General features: G+C 38.5%; 1 protein-coding gene across 2 annotated transcripts in view; it reads left to right on the top strand.

The window, feature by feature from the left end:
- The first annotated feature begins 298 nt into the window (after positions 1-298).
- The window catches only part of ASZ1 (ankyrin repeat, SAM and basic leucine zipper domain containing 1), a 31,831-nt gene continuing 11,014 nt past the window's right edge, over positions 299-21,115 (top strand). Inside the window, exons 1-6 of one of the 2 annotated variants that reach the window (XM_087723641.1) lie at positions 299-475; positions 2,225-2,324; positions 3,647-3,769; positions 7,255-7,366; positions 18,743-18,824; positions 20,029-20,163. In XM_087723641.1, coding sequence (XP_087579767.1) covers positions 377-475; positions 2,225-2,324; positions 3,647-3,769; positions 7,255-7,366; positions 18,743-18,824; positions 20,029-20,163 — 651 coding nt within the window. In that variant the 5' untranslated portion in view covers positions 299-376. Of the gene's footprint in view, positions 476-2,224; positions 2,325-3,646; positions 3,770-7,254; positions 7,367-18,742; positions 18,855-20,028; positions 20,164-21,115 lie in introns of both variants that reach the window. The other variant, XM_087723640.1, reaches the window with a different exon arrangement.

Here is a 21,115-nt window from a genome sequence, read left to right as displayed (position 1 = left end):
GTTTGTGGGGGACCCCTGACTTAAGGGTGAAAGCAGCTCTTTCAAAGTTTATGAGGCTATGGCCTCATCTATTAGAACGAATGCGGCCCAAGTCATGGAATCAGGAGGATTCCAAAAAGTTTTCCCCGGGGCTTTCTTTCTTTTGATGCGGACACGTGACCGCAGAGGCCTCCTTCACGCAGTGCCCTTTCTCCCGCCTCCGCGGGTTTTCCCCCCGCGCATGCGCTTGGGCTGGCGAAAGCGTTAGGGAGGGGACGGGCGTTTCCCTAGAAAGCGGCTGTGCGCGAGGGTGTGTGTTTGGGAGGGAGAACGGACCGTGGGAGAACGGACCGTGGGAAGCCCCGGGGAAAAGAGAAATTAATTGAGGTGAGGGCGGATGGCTAACGGCACGAATTTCCGCGTTGTCCCCGGGGGAGAGGAGAGCAGCGAGAGCGACGACGACGGCTGGGGTATCGGGTTCATGTCCCAGGCCCAGGTGAGAGGCGACGGCGGCCGAGCAGGTGCAAATTGGAACGCGCTTAAACCAGGCAGCCTTCCTCGCTTCCTTCCCAAACACTTTGTTGTAGTAATAAATTTTGTAAAAAGGTGAAGTTAGAACGGAAAAAAATGAGTAAATGTACATTAGTCCCAAGACCATCCAGTGATCTTCATGGGTTTAGAAGTTCCCCATTTCCTAATTTAAATATTTCTCCATTATAAAATATTTATAGCAGCTGATTTTGATTTTTGTGTTTGTGAAGGTCTCTCATTGAGAAACAGCTGTCTTCTGGCAAGAGCAAATAGGTTAGGACCAGAAGAGTCAATTTATCCCTTGGTGACTATGAAATGAGATTTCAGATAGGTTAATAATAAAAAAAAGAATAATAAATGCACTCCAAAAAGAAATAATAGAATTAACTTTTTTCCCTTAGTTGGCATTTGACAGGTGCATGCTAATTGTGAATTAAACCTGATGAGCACGTTTGGCATCCACATGTCACAGTTATGATAAATGTTTTTGGAATCCAGTAGATTGTACTAGGTAAATGATGATCAGTCATTTACACTCAAATTTGCTGAATTTGTACAATACACATGTATAAATATATATGTTGATAATGCTGGTTACAGTAATGACCAATGCGTTGTTGTATCAATTCAAACCTTCAGACTGAAAAACCTAAATTACACTATTAAGTCCAACTATTAAGTTGATTTTCTCAAATCAGATTTTTTAAAAAAATCTTATGACATGGGCGACTCTGCTGTCTTAAGCATTTTTTATAAATAAATCACATGCTGGACAGTAGTGCTTTTGTTAATAAGCAGGACTCTAACCTTTTAGAGGATATCAGTAATTCCACATACAATACTAATGAAACATTGTAGAGAACAGTTATGACAACAGGAATGATTCCAATTGCAGTGGCTATTGGTTGAAACCAAAGATAAACCAGGCTTAAACCAATGATAAACCAGGCTTAGTAGGACATTTTAATTAAGAGCCAGTTAGGTGCAGTGGTTAAACAGCAGGCTAGAAACTGGGAAACTGAGTTGTAGCCAGTAGGAGCAGTCGACTGGGTGGCCTTGGGCCAAATACTTTCATTTGTAGGAATGGCAGTGGCACTCAAGAAATCTTGGCAAGAAAACTGCAGGGACTTATCTAGAAATTTACCAGAAGTAAACATTGACAAAGGTTGTGTCCCAAAAAAAAAAATGGTAGGGAGAGAATTCTAATGGCATTTGAATCTCATCCCTATTCTCTCTTTACAAATACTTGCCAGTACATTTTGATTAGCTAAACAAATATTTTGCCTTAATCTCTTTTCTGAATGTATACAAGTAATAGCAATAGCACTTAGACTTATACTGCTTCACAGTACTTTATAGCCGTCTCTAGGCAGTTTACAGAGTCAGCATATTGCCCCCAACAATCTGGGTCCTCATTTTACCCACCTCGAAAGGATGGAAGGCTGAGCCAACCTTGAGCCTGGTGAGATTCGATCAGTCAGCAGAAGTACTGCATTCTAACCGCTGTGGTGCACCCACTTTTTTACCACACACAAAAATACAGATGTACGTAGATACGCGGTTAAAAAGTGGTCTTAGAAGAATCAAATATTCTTGAATCCATTTTTTAAAATGTTTGCTTGTGTTGTAACTCATAAAGCAGTTCATATAGAGCTTCTATTAATAGTGAACTAGTAAATTTATGTATTGCAGCATAAACCTCTTCTTTATCTAGTGTTTAGATGAAATCTCGCACAGCCAGGATAAAAATGAAGTTTTCAAAAAAGCATTAACTGCTGGAAATTTGTCTGTCATTGAGGAACTTTTAAATACAGGTATGACAAATGAATATCAGCTAAATTTAACACTTTTTGAAAGTTCTGCCTTTAATGGATATCTGTACTCCTTGTCTGGGCACAGAATAATATTAGAGAGTATTTAGTTAAATACTGTATAAGGTCTTACCACATTCTTTTTTATCAAATTTGATTTTTGTATTTGTGAAGGTCTCTCATTGAGAAACAGCTGTCTTCTGGTAAGAGCAAATAGGTTAGGACCAGAAGAGTCAATTTATCCCTTGGTGACTATGAAGTGAGATTTCAGATAGGTTAATAATAAAAAAAGAATAATAAATGCACTCCAAAAAGAAGTAATAGAATTAACTTTTATTCCCTTTGATGGTAAGAAACTGAAATCCTGAACACTTCATAATGGAAATGAGCTAAATATTCTGGCAATCAGAAATATTGAGCTATGAGACATTAGGCTAAAATTACCCACCTTAAAAATATTAAAGAATTAAATTGGTTCATACTTCAATATTCCTGTTTTGACAGACTTTTTATATGGATAATTGAATGTCTTTTTATGTGTATAATAAAAGTGAATACTTGTGATAGTGTGCTATGAATGTACATACTGGTAAATTACAGTTAGCAACATAATTTGTATGAAACAATGTAGGTTTTGGCTTAATTGTATAAATAAATATTATAATGGCATCTTTTTTTACTTTGTAAAAAATAAAACTATAAAGGGCATTATACTTAGTTATATAGCAATATAAACTTTGTAGATTTTGCAGATACTACAGAAATAAAAATGTATTGCTCTACTCATTTGGTTTCTATGATTTGTAGCAGATTGGTGAGTGAAGAATAGAATAATTGGTTATTTATTATTTAATTATCAATCACCAATGTAAATCATAGTTGCCTGAACCATGAGATGGGTGGCAAATAAAATAGGTAGAAGACAGACAGAGTGAATAAAATAAAATCTTGGCGTAAAAATATTTAGAACTGGCTAAATGTAGCCAGCATTATGCAGATATAAGCTACCCAAATTGGGAAATATTAGTACAAACTATATCAGTATGTCACAAGACAATCTGACCCATGCTTGTTTGTGGCATGTTGTATTTACATGCTATGGAGTGGGGGATTGTTTTTGTGGGAACCTATAGATATTAAAGGAAAAGACTGGTCTAGGGTGGACATATATTATAGAAATGAGAAACGAGGTTTTTTGGTAAAAGATTGCATCATTTAAGAGCATCATTGGGGAGACTGAATAGTGATTGTGTTTAAATAAACTTCTATAAAAGAATATATATTGTAGATTTGTGTTTTATTAAATGCATATATAAATATTACAGGCATAAATGTAGAATCTAGCCTTAAGTTTGGATGGACTCCCCTCATGTATGCTGCTAGTGTTGCGAATGTGGAACTTATGTATCTCCTTCTAAGCAGAGGTGCAAATGCAAGCTTTGAGAAGGGTGAGTTTTTATAAATGGACCATTTCAAGGATGTAACCCTACGTGTTCTGTATAATAATAAAAGTAAATGTTTATTTAAAGAAACAGTGACTCTGCCAGTCCAAACTAAACACACCATGTGTAAAGTATTTTTTTAAAATTCTGTCAGTACTTCCAAAAATGCCGTGCCACATTTGTGCCATTTTCTTCATTATCCTGCAGTTATTTAATTTGCTTTTGGGTTGTACCTTTTTACTTTTACTTTGTTTGGAGTGTCATATAGAATTGCAGATCTATTGCTAAGTTTCTTCGTTCCTTAAATCAGTGGTCCCCAACCCCCGGTCCGCGGACCGGTGCCGGGCCGTGGAGTATCTGGCACCGGGCCGCGCAGCGGCCGGGGGCCATGATCGCTGCAGCGGCCGGGGGCCTAAGGGAAAGTCGCTAGGCCTACGGGACAACGTCGTCCAATCAGTAAGTAAAGTGGGATGAAGGAGGGGTGTTGGTTCAGTTCCTTTCCAGTTGCGCGAGCAGTGCACGCAAATTGGTGGCTGGGGTGGCCGGGCGCGTGCCTGGGACGGTGTGTGGAGCGGGGCCACCGGACTGAGCCTCTCTCAGAGGCGGTTGGTGGGCGTGTGCCATCGCGAGGTTTCGCCGCGAGGAATGTGAGAAGCCCAGGTGGTTGTTTCCTCCCCCCCTCTTCCCCGCGAGCTCTCGCCGGCGCCGGGCTTTCCCCTCACTCGTCTGCGGCCGCCGTTTTTATCTCCCACAGAGGCTGTTCCCCGAACCACCACCACCACCACCAACCCGGCCTCCCCTGTCAGCGCCCTGCGTCATGTCGTGATCTCCGGGCGGACGTGTGAGACCAGGGAGGTGGCGGTGAAGTCGTGGTTGTGTGTGTGTGTGTGAATGCGATTGTCTGAAGTGAGTCGGGGTGAGGAGGGGGGAAAACACTTTTCATTTTATCGCAGGGCTACCAAGACGGCAAGTATGGGGGTCATGGGGGGGGGAGAGAAGGGAGGCTGATCTGGAGAAGCTTTGGAGACTGATTGGGAAAGAGGGTCGAAAGCCCTCGGGGTCTTCTCACATCTCTATAAGTGGCTCTATAAATGAAATAATTCGATTTTGTTAGCATGATTCCGCGACAAACTCTGCCCCCCCTCCAAAAAAAAAACCCCTGACTGAATTCTACAAGCAGTTGCACCGACCCCCGGATTTTAATCTATTACATAGATCCTCTCAGGGTATGAATTTCAAAGAAATCAAAAGGGGAACAATATACCTTTTAGCTAAAAACAACAGATGAGGAAGTTTCCTTAGGTCTGAAGTTTTCTCCAGTCTCCAAATGAAACATTTGAAATGCCCTTTTCTGTTTAGATTTCAAACTTTGAAATAGAGAAGTGTGCATGAAGGAAGAGAGACAGACAAGCACTCTTAATGCATATTGTATATTCTCTCTCTGCGTGTGTATTATATACTCTTAATGTGCACTCTTAGTGTATATTGATTATGAAATATTTGCTGCTGCATGTGGAGACGCCCCCCCACCCCTGCGCGCGCTCAGCGGGCCACAGTAAAATTATCAAAGGCTGACTGGTCCGCGGCGATAAAAAGGTTGGGGACCACTGCCTTAAATATTGTGCATCTTTATATTGGTAAGAGCAATACATCTGGAGTCAGCAATCTATAACCTACTTTTAGATGATTCAGCCATAAAATGAGGGACCTACATTTTTATTTTTTAGCATTTGTTTTGGGAAGTAAAAGAACAAAATGGATGTTATAACCATGCCTGTATCCTACAGTTATTCTGAAATTCCCCAAATCAAACAAATTTTGTCTGTTGTAGAAAAGTTTTAAGTGACTATTATGCCTTACATAGAGTAAAAAGACAGCAGCTTCATTCCCTGGAAGCTATAGCTAACTGGAAACCCAACACAAATAGTCCTTAACTTATGATCACAAGCTGAACCTGAAATGTTGGTCATAAGTCATGACAATTGTTTTGTGAGCATAAGTCATTGCAGTCATTATGTGACTTGTCTGCATGACTTCTTCATTTAAGGATTGCAATCTGGTTCTTCCAATTGTGGTTGTTAAGCAGATAGATTGAAAAAGCTGCCTCCTGAAAGAGGAATGGCAAGCTCCTTTCCGTGCATGGAAGATAACTCCTGCACTAACTGGTGTAGGAGAAGGAATGGTAGAACCTGGGGAAGAGTCAAAAGACCAATCATCCCAGAGTCTCTACATAGCTACAAAGGGACTAAGTTTAACCCCTTGTGACTTCTGTTGACCCTTATCCAATGTCAGGATAATGCTAACTTGTAATTAAGTAGATTCTTGTGCATAGGCATGATTAGTAATAAATCAGTTTAATTGTAACTTCGTGTGTAGTCCTGAGCTTTCATGCTTGATAGCTGGAGAAACAAAGCTCAGATCTTTGGGATCCATCCCCTCTGTACTGAGAATGGAACACAAGTGCTCAGCTGGAGAAATGAAGTTTGGATCTTCACGATCCCAGCTTCTTTCTCCAACTCACCACAAGATCCATTCCCCAGTGCATGTAGGACCAGGGAAATCTTTCAACAGGTAAGTAGCAGGTTGCAACCTTCCCTGCTGGCTTCCCTATTGACTTTCTGGGCGAGTCAGCAGAGAACATTGCAAATGGCAATCAAGTTATTGTGAGGTGCTTGGCAACTGGTTATAAGTGTGAACAGGTTCCTAAGCTCCTGAAATATGATCACATAACTACAGGGATAGTGTAATAGTCATAACTTCAAGGACAGGTTGTGAGTAACTGAGTCCCTTGTAACTTCACAATTGTTGAATGACCAATTGTAAGTTGAGGACTACATGTTGCCATCTCCAGAGTAGAGGTAGCAAACTTCCACATACCAATTAAAGGAGAACAAAGCCAAGAGCTTGGTCTATCTCTACCTTCTGTTTGGGTGCACCCCAGTAAGATCTTATTGACTAACATGAGAAATAAAATTCTAAGATGTGTCTTGGCCCTGATTTGACTGGTCTGTTTTTAAGTTTTTGGAAATCTTGGTGTGAGATGAACATTGACAAATTCATTTTATAATTCAGTGCCATATTTGTAATTTTTGTACAGGTAGTCCTCGATTTACAATCATAATTGTTACTAAGTGACACATTTGCTAAGTTTGCCTGACTTTTCTTGCCACAGTTATTATGTGAATCATTGCATTTGTTAAGTTAGTAATATGATTGTTAAGTGAATATAAATTTTACTTGTCAGAAAGTCTCAAAACTGATAGCTTAACTTTAGGACAAATAGGAACCAGTTGCCCAGCTTCTGAATTTTGATCATGTGACCATTTGGATGCTGCAACAATCATAAATGTGAAAAACAGGCATAAGTCGCTTTTTCAGTGCTGTTGTAACTTTAAACAATCACTAAATGAACTGCTGTAGGACTACCTGTATTTGTTTTGCCTGGTTTATTCTATAGATTTGATGGTGTTTTCTTAACAATTGCTGTTTAGATGATTATTCAGTATTGATGGCTGCATGTACTGCATCTGGTTCAGAAGAACAGATTTTAAAGAGTGTAGAACTACTTCTTTCAAGAAATGCAAATCCTAAGGCTGCATGCAAGTAAGCACTATATATATATACACACACATACATATTGAAAATACATTTAAAAATGATTACTGAATAATTCAGCTAATTAACTAATAAAGTATTACATTGATTAATCTTTTTACTGGGTATTTACTGTTATCTTTGTTAGACCTTTTGTTTTTTAACACTCACTCTCAAGTTCATTTGACAAATGTTTGACTGTTTATTTGTAATGTATTTGTATGTAATATACAGTGGTGGGATTCATTTATTTTTTTTTACTACCGGTTCAAATTTTTTTACTACCAACTTAGTGTCACTCCCACCCAGTCACATGACCCAGGTTTTGTGGCTCCCTGTGTTTTCTGTGGGAAATGGGTCATGTGACTGGGTGGACGTAGCCAACTTGATTGGTCTCACCCGTAGGAAATGTTTCTGTTGCCCAACTCACAATAAAATAGCACTGTTCCAATATTTAGAATAGAATAGTATAACAGAGTTGGAAAGGACCTTGGAGGTATTTTAGTCCAAACCCCTGTGTAGGTAGGAAACCCTACATCACTTCAGACAACAATTGTCCAGTCTCTTCTTAAAAACTTTTAGTGCTGGAGCATTTATAACTTCTGGATACATGTTGTTCCACTGATTAATTGTTCTGTCAGGAAATTTGAGGGGCTCCTACAAAAATGAAGAGTCAAATCTATTTTCCAAAGCACCAAAAGGCACAACAAGAAACAATGGATGGAAAATAACCAATTGAGAAGCAATCTAGAACTAAGGAGAAATTTCCTAAGGGTGAGACCAATCAACCAATGGAATAGTTTGCCTTCAGAAGTTGTGGGTGCGCCATCACTAGAGGCTTTCAAAAAGACAGGGAAGTACAGCCTAAAAGGACAGTGCCATATTGTCTAAACCAGTGGTCTCCAACCTTGGCAACTTTAAGACCTGTGGACTTCAACTCCCAGAGTTCCTCAGCCAGCTTTGCTTTGCTGGCTGAGGAACTCTGGGAGTTAAAGTCCACAAGTCTTAAAGTTGCCAAGGTTGGAGACCACTGGTCTAAACAACGCAGAAAAATAAATAGCCATTCCCCTTTTTAAAAAAAGTCAACCCCTAAGCAAACGCAGGAGCTGAGAGGGAAACTAAGAGTAGCCGCTAATTGAAAGCCTGGGCGTGCTGCCAAAAGCCATTAACCCTTCAAACTTATTATTTTATGTTCTCTATGTTCTAAATTGGGTGCTTCACAGCAGAAGCAATACAACTGGATGGACCACACATGGCACTGAATTCACGGCCTGTATGATCAAGGTGCATCATTGTCCCCTCCTGTATCTTTCCCCCCCAGGAAGAAACAAGAAGTAACCAACACTGCAACAGCTATAAAAAGTCTTGGGAAACTCCAGGGAGTATCAGCTGCTCACAGAAGTGTTACTTAATACTCTTTATAATGAAAATGTTTGTAATCTTGTCCTTCCTAAAGGGAAGAGGTAATCCCATCCCTAGATGGGTGATTGATGGGTTTCCCTGTCCTAATCCTGTCAATTTCTATTATTCCAAGTATGTCTTATCTATTAGAGGAATGGAAGATCAGATGTCTTCCATTTAGCCTCCTCATATCATTTGTCTGCGCTAACAAATATATTCTTGGAGATTCATAGCAGGTTTCATGGACATAGAGAGGAATACAGCAATTGATTTTTTAAAGAGAATTGTTATTGCAGAAATAAGTCTCAATAAACATCTGTGGTTACATCAGGTTGCTGAATAAATCATTTTAATGCTGTATTTAATTGACATCATATTTCTGCAAAAGGGAGTTATTTAGAACTAGTAATGAAGTGTGTTACGATTGCTATTTCCATAGATATCTTGAGAGAGATTCCCTTTCTTCTTTTTAAAAACTATTGTTCATAAGAGCTATAGATTGTAAACCCCTGGGAGCGCATTTGTGATTTGTCCCTGTGTGAAACTACAGCTTTATTTTTTCTCCTAATTTAAAGAGTTGAAACAGTTGCAGCAGCTAAACTGGGAAGAATAAAAAATTCAGATTCTTTACTATATTAATCTTACACATTAATTTTCAACTACAAGTAATCCTCAACTTACAACCACAATTGAGCCCAAACAAGTGAAACATTTGTTAAATGGGTTTTACCCCATTTTAAGATCCTTCTTGCCATAGTTGTTAAGTGAATCATTGCAGTTATTACGCTAATAACATGGTTGTTAAGAGGCTTCCCTACTGACTTTGCTTATCAGAAGGTCTCAAAACGTAATCACTTGAGCCCAGGATATTGCAACAGTCATAAATATGAACCTTTTGCCAAGCATCCAAATTTTGATTACATAACTGGAGATGCTGCAGCGGTCATAAGTGTGAAAAATGATCATGTCACTTTTTCCAGTGCCATTGTAACTTTAAAATGGTCGCTAAGGGAACTGTTGTAAGTTGTGGACTACCTGTAATAAAATGCTTTGAGATAATTTCTGTGTTATAAGTATTTACCAATATGGAACATTTCTTTACTGGAATGAAATGATTTGAGTAGCCTAGGTGATGGCCTGCAAAGTTGCATTTCTTTCCCATTTTATAACTAGTCTTATATAGCATGTGAAGGGAAAATAAGAATAGGGAAAGAACTAATTTTATTCTAGTTTAGAAAAGATAATTTTGCTCTGTCGGTCTTATTACAGGTAGTGGGGGTGGCTAGAATGGTGTGATCACTTAAATCTCTAAATATTGAATACTAGGGAGAAAAGACTAAGCTTGTTCATCTTCCTCTGCATTTAAATTTTTCTCTGTAGTTGTACCAAATTGAAATATATATTTACCCTTTGAATGCCTAATACAGATTGTCATGTATATGTTTTTTTACCACTATAGTAAGTTAGAGCTAGATAAATGGCAGGTACTTGCTTCAAAAATGAGTCTCGCGAGCATATTCATTGAAGCAGCTCTGTGATATTCATTGAAGCAGCTCATATTGTTTCAGACCTTTGTACAAGTATAAGAAAATGGTTGCTTTAAAAGTCCCAGCAACTTTAATCAGTTTCTTACAAGCAACAAAATGTGTATGGAGGTTCTCAATCATCCTGGTCATGGTTGTTCCCAAAGGTGCTTTTCAAAAGCAACTGGATTTTCTTGTTTTTTCTTTCAAAACATTTTCCTTCTCATCCTGAAGAAGGGGAAAAAATCCAAAAAGCTCAGTTGCCTTTTGAAAAGCACCCTTGGGAAAAGCAACAGAATATTTGTTGATGGTCATGCAGGACCAGCAAATAGAAAAGCTCCTTTAATATACATTAGAGAAGTGTTACATTCATGCAAGTTATGAAGTATGTATCCAGAAATATTTCTGAAGTGTACAAAGCCTTAATTAATGGCCTTCTTCCTTCATGTCAGTCTGGGTGCTTACCTTATGGTCTAAAGAAGAATCAGAGGGAGAGGTATTTGGGGGGGGGGGTGGAGAACATGATCAAAATTTGTTCTTTAAAGTTGCCATTTCAGCTTTTGAGTTGGTTTAACTGCTGTCATAAATAGCACTGTAAGAAAGGATAATGTCATTTTCTGATATCTGTTGATAGACTTGATAGATATTGCCTAGTAAGTGCAATATGCAATAATTAACTAACTATGGTGAAGCCACATCTGGATCTATGTGATCCAAAAGGGGAACAAAATGTTCCAGAGAATTCTAGAATATTCTGCTTGCGCACTCATAGCTTTTTCCACAGTTTTGGTTACTAATTTGGAGTTTTGTGTGAAGCAACATAAAGGAGGTTTTATTCTAACTGGCAGCTTTTTGTTATTGTTGTTGATCAATTGCTTAATGTATGAGTTATTTAACCAATAGCTTAATATTTAATTATGACAGAAAATATTTATTGCTGCTGATAAGTACCATGTTAGCACTACTGTGTAATTTCATCGGCCTTGACTTTATCATTCTATGATGGTTAACTTTGTTAAATGACAACTCAGTACCTGCAAATAGCCTGGGAAAAGTGTCACATTTATTCTTTAGTTAAATTTTATTACAAATGTATCTAAACAGAGATAGAGGACAGTTATATAAACTTAATAATTTACTATAATATAGTTTCTTGTCATGAAAGAAAAATTATCCATCAGTTTGGAGCATTTAAAAAAATACTTCCCGTATGTGAGCTGTAACTATTACAATGTTCCTTGTTCTAGAGACATATTTTGAACATCACTTTAATGCATATATTCTTCAGCATATTTTTTATACAAACAAATGCCATTCAGAAGTGAATTCTAGTGTTGGGTTTTCCATGTAGTACATGAAGATGAAACACACACAGAGACACACAGCAGGACGCTTACATAATAAAAGTAGTCCAGTGCTGAAATATAATTGTATCCTAAAGAGGGCATGAGGGCATCAGTGGCTAAGATGCTGAGCTTGTCGATCAGAAAGGTCGGCAGTTTGAATCCCTAGCACCACATAATGCTGGTGGAGTGCATTATGGAGTGAGCTCCCATTACTTGTCCCAGCTTATGCCAGCCTAGCAGTTCAAAAGCATGTAAAAATACAAGTAGAAAAATAGGGACCACATTTGGTGGAAAGGTAACAGCGTTCCATGCGTCTTCAGCATTTAGTCATGCCGGCCACATGACCATGGAGACATCTTTGGACAGCGCTGGCTTTTCAGCTTTGAAACTGAGATGAACACTGCTCCCTAGAGTCGGGAATGATTAGCACATATGTGCAAGGGGGAACCTTTACCTTTTAAAGAGGGCATATTAAAAGAAAAAGCTGGGATAAAAGATTCCTTCTTGCCTTTTTGTCACAGCTATATGGACAGTTGATATTTGATTATTTTATGCCCCTATCAGGCACTCCTGGTGGACTATACACTTTATTTAAATTGTATTTCCATATCACATAATCAAATTGTTTCTTAACTACTAGTGGTAAAGATGAAACTTTAAGAAATCATTCTTTCTCTGTAGAGACTATTTGGTTTAAAACAAAATCCAGAAAACAACCAGCAATCTGTATTGTTGTTTTGGGAGACTGGGAAACCAAACAAAAGACTTGCAGAATGTCTTTTCAGATGAGATAGTATTCTCAGTGAGGAAAAAAACAAACATTAATGACAGGAAAGTACAAATACCTGATACTGAATGATAGTATTGATTATTTCATTACCTAGCACAGTGTCTATGGATATTCTCAGTCATCCAGGTCATAGTTGTCCCAAAGGTGCTTTTTCAAAAGGCAAATGGACTTTATTTATTTGGCTTGAAGATGTTTCGCTTCTTATCCAAGAAGCTTCTGAAAAACTGAAGAAGTTTCTTGGATGATAACCGAAACATCTTCAAGCAAAAGAAAGAAAGTCCAGTTGCCTTTTGAAAAAGTACCTTTGGGATATCTAGCACAATGTTTCTCAACCCCAAGTGATGGGGTTTTCTGGAAGTGGGTCACAAATCCTAAAGTTGTTAAAGTTGAGAAATATTGGTGTAGAGATAGATATGTTACCTTAGATTAGAAGGAAGTAGGAAGAAAAGAATGGGAGGCACAGGGACCTATTACTTCAAGGTAATTATTTTGAATGCCCATGAGTTTCAAGTTGATTTATAGCTATGAGAAAATATAAAAATTCAAATGATTGATGGCTGTTGGAAAGGAATAGGAAAAAGCTGTGCTTTGGGTTTGAAAGGAAAAGGGATTTTTGGAATACATCTGGGTTAATGTGTCATAATTCAGCTGTGTGATCTCCGATTTTATGTAAGATTTTTAAGGACTTATTGGCAGATGCTGTGTCAACACTTCACATACTTCACAGCATCTCTTTCCTTTTAAATCCAAAGTGCTGCATAGCTCTAGAATTCAGGGTCTTGAAAGAAGGATTTAAATATTTGGTTTATATTCTCTAGTGTCTGCTGAAATTTGGAAATAAGATATGTTGAGTGAGTAGATGGTACCAGCTTATTTTTCCACATATTATTTTTATTTGAGTTTCTTTTCCCTTTCCCTGCTTCCCCCCCCCTCCCCCTGCTGCCGATTACTGATTGTTAATACTAGTTGTTTTGTATGTTTTAGTCAGTAATAAATTTTTGGTCTTGGCGTGGCTAAGCAGGAAAATATTTGGTTTTTTCCCAAAATATAAGAAGTATGTTCCATTGAAAGATATATAGGGAGTACTTTAAAAAAGCATAGCATTACATTATGTCGAAAACATTTTTAAATACCTTGCAATATTCAAGGATTACATTTGCCATCACAAGCCCCATTATACACTATGTACAAGGCAAAAAAGAGATTTGAAAATATGAAACTTGTAGCAACATAACACCAAAAAAGCTATAGTTTAGTTTTTTGGGTTTTTTTTTGTTAAAAATATAATTTTAACATCATTTGCCTATTCTCTACCATTGTAAGGGTGCATATTCGTTGTATCCACATTTCAAGTGGAGATGAAAGACATATTTATATATGTTATCAAGGGAGACAAGGCACAGAGATAAGTAGTTGATTTTCAATGAAGCGCTGCATTTTGGTTACAGTTAAATAGTAATTTTTATATTGATGTTTTTCTGAAATCTAGGCTGTGGATTACTTTTCACTGCTTTAGAAAACTAATGGGGCCTTTTGTTAGAAAATATTCAAAATATTTAATATTCAAAAATTGGAAGGAGAAGAATTGGAGACTCAAATAATTTTATAGCTCATAAGAAGATAGTAGTACTAATTTTCCTAAACTGAAAATTCCTAAACTCATATTTATAAATATCCTTTGCTTTTGATATTTTAATATTGTAAGGTTGACATTAATAAAGCACAAACTATTCTCTGCATCTGCTGGGGAGACTGACAATTCAGCCCATATGGATGTCATATTCAGTAAGTCAGTCAAGATTTTTACAGCTGCCCAACTAAACTAAGTGACTCTTGTCAACTTACATTTGCTTATGAGACAACTAGCTGGTGGCCATTTTTAAAAGAATATTTTGTTATTGGTGCCTATATTTTCATGAGTTTCAAACTTGTGCACTGAATGGGATGCAGGAAGACATCACCTCTAGCATCGTTATAAGAACAAATTGAATGCAACATATGTAAGTTGGCATTTCACTCAGAAGATTCTCAGCTTACATAGAATAAATATGCTTCAATGAAAGCAAATCAGTGGGACTTAGCTTTGTACACCTTCTGTACAAATAAAAATTTGTGTTGAATTGTACCTCAACTCAAGACTATCATAAGAACAATTCCAATTGTGACAAATGGAAATTAAAGAATAGTTTGATGATTACTAAAATGTTTACCGTAGTTCTTGCCGTGTTTCCCTAAAAATAAGACAGGTTTTTATTTTCTTTTTACACACAAAATATGGCTTGGGCCTTATTATGAGTGGAGGATTTATTGTTTTGGGGTTGCCGGGCAGCTGTTCTCTTGCGAGCGGGCTGCCAAAGAGCCGGTCATAGCCACATGTGCCCGGCTCAGCGCAACACAGCAGCCATGAAGCGACCACACTCATGAGCAGCCACCTGACAAACCCCCTTTCCAGCTGGGCACAGCACCATTCACTGACCTAAGGGTATCGCCAAGCCGTGTGAACGCCTGGTTATTGGTCGCCTGGCTCTAGTGGCTTGGTGCCTTCAAAATGCCAGTGAATGACGCTATGCACGGCTGGAGAGGGGGGTTGCGTTAGCCAGGAGACCTCCACATGACATTTTCTGCAGCTTCCAAACCGAGTCTTCCCACAGTGGCCGCTCTGGGCGTATGCTCTATGGTTGTGGGCCAGCTTCTGGCAGAGCATACAACCATACAGTATTGTACGTAAAAGCCATGCAGCGGCGGCAGCAGAGGACCCCTGGCTCTGTGGAGAAGCCGGGCCAGAGCATCGTGAGGCTGGGAGATGCGAGAGCAGAACAGCTGCTCATACAATCCCCCTCTCCAGCTGTGCAGAGCGCCATTCACTGCCATTTCAAAGGCTCCAAGCCAAGGGAGCCGGGCTGTGGTGAACAGGCACTCACGTGGCTTGACGATATCCATAGGTCAGTGAATGGCGCTTTGTCCGGCTGGAAAGAAGGTTTGTCGGGTGGCTGCTCATAAGTTTGGTCGTTTCATGGCTGCTGTGTTGCGCTGCATTCGTCCATGAGGCTGTGCCCAGCCCTTTGGCAGCCCGCTTGCAAGAGAGCAGCCGCCTGGCAATCTCCCTCTTCAGCTGGGCACAGAGCCGCTCACCAACCTAGCGGTATCCTAAATGCACTAAGCAACGCGATCACCTTTGCCTCCCCTCTGGTTCCCGCGGCTTGGCACCTTCGGGATACCGCTAGATTGGTGAGTCGTGCTCTGCCTGGCTGGAGAGGGGGTCCAAGGGGCTTATTTTCAGGGAAGGGCTTATATTTTTGCCCACCCGAAAAGTATGGCAAGGCCTTATTTTCAGGACATGTCATAATTTCGGGGAAATAAGGTATGTATTGTCATGTTTTTCTATAGAAAAGTATATTATTGCAGCCCCCCATCATTTTTTTATTTCACAACTCAAATAATTTTATTACAAACTTTTATTGAAGTTGTTTGTTTGGGGAATTCAAGGAATATCTGTTTTCAGTGATTCAATAGTTTTATTAATATTTAAAATCTCTATGTCTTGTAAATTCCTTTTTTTACATAGCTCATCTAAATCAACTTCTAGATTCTCTTTATCCACCAGTCTGCAAATTATCTTATCACAACAGGATATGAAGTTGTTTTGTCAGCCTTGACTAAAATGATATTGCATCCCAGTGTTGGGACAGTGAATCATTCCTGTGCGTAACAATTCGCACTGTTCATTGTTTATTTTCATTTTATTGTTAGCAATTTACGTTCCAGTATATTGCAATAAATTTAAAATGCTAACTAAGAGACTAGGAGTTGGGAAGTGTAAGACCAAAGGTCCATACTTTTATAGTTGCCAGTCATATACTTTTGGAAATACCTTAAATCAGCAGGAATCACAATATAACTCTCTCCTGACAGTTTCCCCTTCTCAGTAATTAGTATCCAGTGAGCATAGATTCTAACATTCTATTTTATTATTCTATTATATATTAAGATTTACAAAGAATTGAATGCTTAATTTAATTATAAAACTCAGATCCATCCATACATGTGACTGATTTCCATAAATTGTTACTTTATGAAATATATTTACACATAAACAGCATTTAAAAGTCAGACAGTCAGGTGGTCCATTTAGTACTATTGTATATACGTAGTTTTGATTGCTGAGTTCTTTAGATTATATTGCAAAAGACCTTTCCTCTAAATTAAGCAGGAATAGTTTAAAGATTTGTCCGTACTCAATTTCCAGTAGTTTTCTCATGCAAAGTATTTGCTTGAATCATAAAATCATGCCTGCCCACGGTTTTTGTTGATCCAGAAACTACTGCCATCATCATCATTGGCTCATCACAATTTGTCAACAAGTTCATTCTGGTATTACATAAAAGAGAAAAATGTTGCAATTTTCTCCACATCAGGACTTAACTTTTTAAATCTCTATTACATCTCTTCCTGATTCATCTTTTAACAGTTCTATTGTTTCCTTGACAAAATATGCCCTTAGTAACCTTTCATTATTTTTACTGCTCATTTGTCATTTTCTAGCCTGTTATCCTTTTCTAGATTTTAGTAACTTCCAGAGCAAAATTTATATTTTCATGTATTCACCTCAGCCTATAAAAATAAAGTTACTGTCTATCTGAATCCTATTGATATAGTTTGAATGTTACAATGTGTACTCCTTCAGAATTTTTAGTTTGTTTGCTGTTTTCTTGCCAGTTCACTTTGGTGAACTATTTAGGAAATCCTTACAGTCCACTTGGCTTTATTATACAGAGTAATTTTTATGATTCTAGATAATTTATGAGCAAGCCCTTCCTCCCATCTTATTTCATTCACACCAGTGGTGGGTTACAGGCACCGGTATGGGCGTACTGGTGCCTGCTCGGAGCACTGGATACTGTTCCACTCCGGTGCTCTGGAGGGCCCGCCCGCCCGTGCTCCTTACCTGTCTTTAAAGTCTTTGGCACGCAAGCGCACGGTGCGTACAGCGCCTGCACAACACTCTGACGAATAGCTGGAGCGTTGCGGAGTCTCGGAGGTGTCGCTGGAAGGTAAGATGCATGCAAACGTGTTTGCGTTGCGCGCATCCATGTGAACAACACTGAGCCCCGTTGCAACCGTACCGGTTGGAATGAGATCTGGAACCCACCACTGATTCACACATACCTATTTAGCTGACAGTACATGTAGCCTTTCTGAATTGTTTATCCACAAAACTTTTTAATTACTAATCTATGTTAGAATTCTACTTTCCAAAGTTTATTCTTGACTCCTTTCTTTTCTTCTATCTATAAAAAGTTTTTTTTTAGAAGTTTATATATTTCTAACAAAAGGAAAACATAACAATTATATCATTGAAATAATGAATTGAAATAATGGGATGAAAAGAATGTCCCCACTTTGGGGAGTTTCAATGTGTTTAGAGATCCCTCTAGTGGCTTTACATGTGATTAACAATATTATTTGAAAAGTCTAAAGTAATTCCTCTAACGTGCATTATAACGATTACTATTCTTACATCTGTAACTTTCAGAATAGAGAATAACACTTGAAAGGGACCTTGGAGAACTTTTAGTCCAACCGCCTGCTCAAGCAGGAGTCTAATGCTTATTGGACAAATGGCTGTCCAATTTCTTCTTAAAAACCTCCAGTAATGGAATACCCACAGCTCCTGAAGGCAAGCAGGTCTGATTAATTGTTCTCACAGTCAGGAAATTATTCCTTAATTATCTTTCATTCCCTTGATAATTGCCCATTTGTTTCTTGTTATTCCTTCCTCAATTGCTTTGGAAAATATGTTGACCTCCTCTCCTCTGTGACTGTCTCTCAACTATTGTAACACTGCTATAATGTCACCACTAGATTAGATGAACCCAATTCCCGCAACCATTCATCATACCGTTTAGCCTCAAGTCCCCTAATCATCTCTGTTGCTCTTCTTTGCGTTCGTTCTAGAGTCTTAACATTGTTTTTGTATTATATTGACAAGAACTGGATTCAGTCACTTGTAAAGAAAATGTTACTGAAATAATGCATTGTTTTTTCTTTTTGAGTCATCGCATTTTTATGGCTTATTTTTTCTGTGCTTAATGGAGTATCATCATGATAAGATTTGCATTGGCAATTAGTTGTATCAGTTGGCTAAGCAGGGAAGCTAGAATTCATTCCACTGAACTTAACAATTTCTGGACTGAGATTTCTTACAGAACATGTGATGCGTAAATATTTATTCAGTTGACAATGCTGTTTTTATTTAATAACAGATTAAAATGTGCTTTGAATTTAGTTATTCTTCCTTTAACAGATATTATGAATTCTCCCGTAGGAAGAAAATGACTCCATTAATGTATGCAGCCAGAGAAGGCCATTCTCAAGTTGTTGCTCTTCTTGTTGTTCATGGATCACAAGTAAATGCCCAAGATAAAGGCGGTTACACTGTGAGCTTTTTGTATAATCCTAACTAAATTATTTACTTTCCTTTCTGAAACTTCAAATATTTCAACAAGGTAGATAGACTTTAAAGATTTTTTTTGGGGGGGGGGTTCCCCCCATCACTGGCAATTTTTATTTGTCCAGCACTGCTATTGTGAACTGGAAAATAAATGGAAATGTAGTCTTAGGCTTACTGTATGGAAATAAAAAGCAGAGCAGAGCTAGGTGAGGGAAAAAAGGAAAATTCTAGTTCTTCTCAAAAGTGTAACTGCTTTATTTATTTATCAAATTTATAAGGCTGCATATGTCACCCAATGTGATTCTGAAAGGTGTATAGCCAACAATTATAAAACTAATTAAAATAGTTATTAAGACCAAAATTGTGAGAGGGTTAAAATCAAATTATTATGTGTAATGTAGCCTCTGTATGGGCTTTCTTTTGTGAGAATATTCCCCTGGCCTGATGGAAAACTCATGCTTTGAAGGCTTTCGGGAGACTATAAGATTTTGGGTTAACCTTGCCTCAGGGCTATATTCTAAAGGGTGGGTCCTATATAAAAAAGGGCTGAACCTGATGAGATGGATAGATGTAATTGAGAGGAGGCAATCCTTCAGATGATCTGGTCCCATGCCATGTAGGTCGGAAACAGCACCTTGAATTGGACCTGGAAACAAACTGGTAACCAATGTAGCTCAAGGAGCAGAGGTGCAGCATATATTTTTCTATATGTTTCTATATAACTGCTCATGCTCTTGCATTTTGTACCAACTAAAGCTTTCATATACTCGTCAAGGGCAGCCCCTCATAAAACATGTTACTGTAGTCCATTCAGGAAATGACTAGGGTGTAAATAACTGTGAGCAGAGAGCATCATGATCTAAGAATAGGTGCAACTGCTGCACAACATTTGTACAATTTAATTTATATGCTCCCATATTGCACCTCAGTCAACCCGTTATCTTTAGCCTCACTTTCTTTCCATATTTCTTCTCTGTTCTTCCTATTACAAATTTTTGTTTTACATTTTGGCAAGATGTGATGCTGAATTGGGATGTGAAGATAAATTACTCGTATGTGTTATATAGAGTGGGGTCATTCAGAAGTAATGTATATTCTGAAGTTTTTCTTTTTATTATTGTAAAATAAATATGATCACAATTGCTAATAAATCATTACAGGCATTAACGTGGGCAGCATGCCAGGGCCATAAAAAAGTAGTATTCAAGCTGCTTGAACTTGGAGCTGATAAATCAATACAGACAAAAGATGGACAGACCCCAGGAGAGATTGCAAAGAAGAACAGGCATTTAGAGGTACTGTTCTATGTGAAGAATCAATCCTTGAGTTGAGATGTTTTATTTGAAGTAGGGGTATATTTTATAAAGAGTTTTTTAAACATCAAAACAGATATGAGTTATTTACTATTGATATTAATATGAATGTGCATGCAATTAATTTTTATGCAATTGTTAGTAATGTCAAGTGCACTAATGTCTTAATGTCTTTTATTTTTAAACATGCTCTATCCTTATTTTTATACCTATTATGTGTCTGCATATATATTCATTTACCTGTTATTCAAAAAACTTATCTAACATTTGGGTTAGTGAACATCTGCATTTTTTTTCTATTTAGATACTGATTAAAACAGAACAGAAAATAGGAACAATCAACTTACCGTGTTTCCCCAAAAATAAGACAGTGTCTTATTGTTTTGGGGTTGCAGGGCGGCTGCTCTCTGGCGAGCGGGCTCCTGAGTGGGCTCCCGAAGAGCTGGGCACAGCTTTAGGGGCAAACGGCAGCATGCCAGGGCTGTGTTGTGTTGTCGCAGCAACGCAACACAGCAGCCATGAGATGACCATGCTCACGTTCGCCCCTGAGGCTGTGCCCGGCTCTTCGGGAGCCTGCTCACAAGAGAGTAGCCTCCCGGCAACCCTTCTCTCCAGCTGGGCACATCACCACTCCCCGACCTAGCGGTATCCCAAAGGCACCAAGCAACGTGAGCACCTTTGCCCCCCCGTCCCACATCTTGGCACCTTCGGGAACCACTAGGTTGGTGAGTGGTGCTCTGCCTGGCTGGAGAGGGAATCCAAGGGGCTTATTTTCGGGGAAGGGCTTATATTTTTGCCCACCCGAAAAATATGGCAAGGCCTTATTTTCAGGACATGTCATATTTTTGGGAAAACACGGTAGTATGAAAAAATAAAGATTTCATGAATTAACTATGTCTGAAAATAGACTGTACACATTTGGCGTTTCATTAGA

This window comes from Thamnophis sirtalis, unplaced genomic scaffold (genome assembly GCF_051295495.1).
Source record: "Thamnophis sirtalis isolate CommonGarterSnake01/CBP01778 unplaced genomic scaffold, rThaSir2_p1.2 scaffold_9, whole genome shotgun sequence".
NCBI classification, from domain to species: Eukaryota; Metazoa; Chordata; class Lepidosauria; order Squamata; family Natricidae; genus Thamnophis; species Thamnophis sirtalis.
This window is presented reverse-complemented; position numbering and strand designations above follow the sequence as displayed.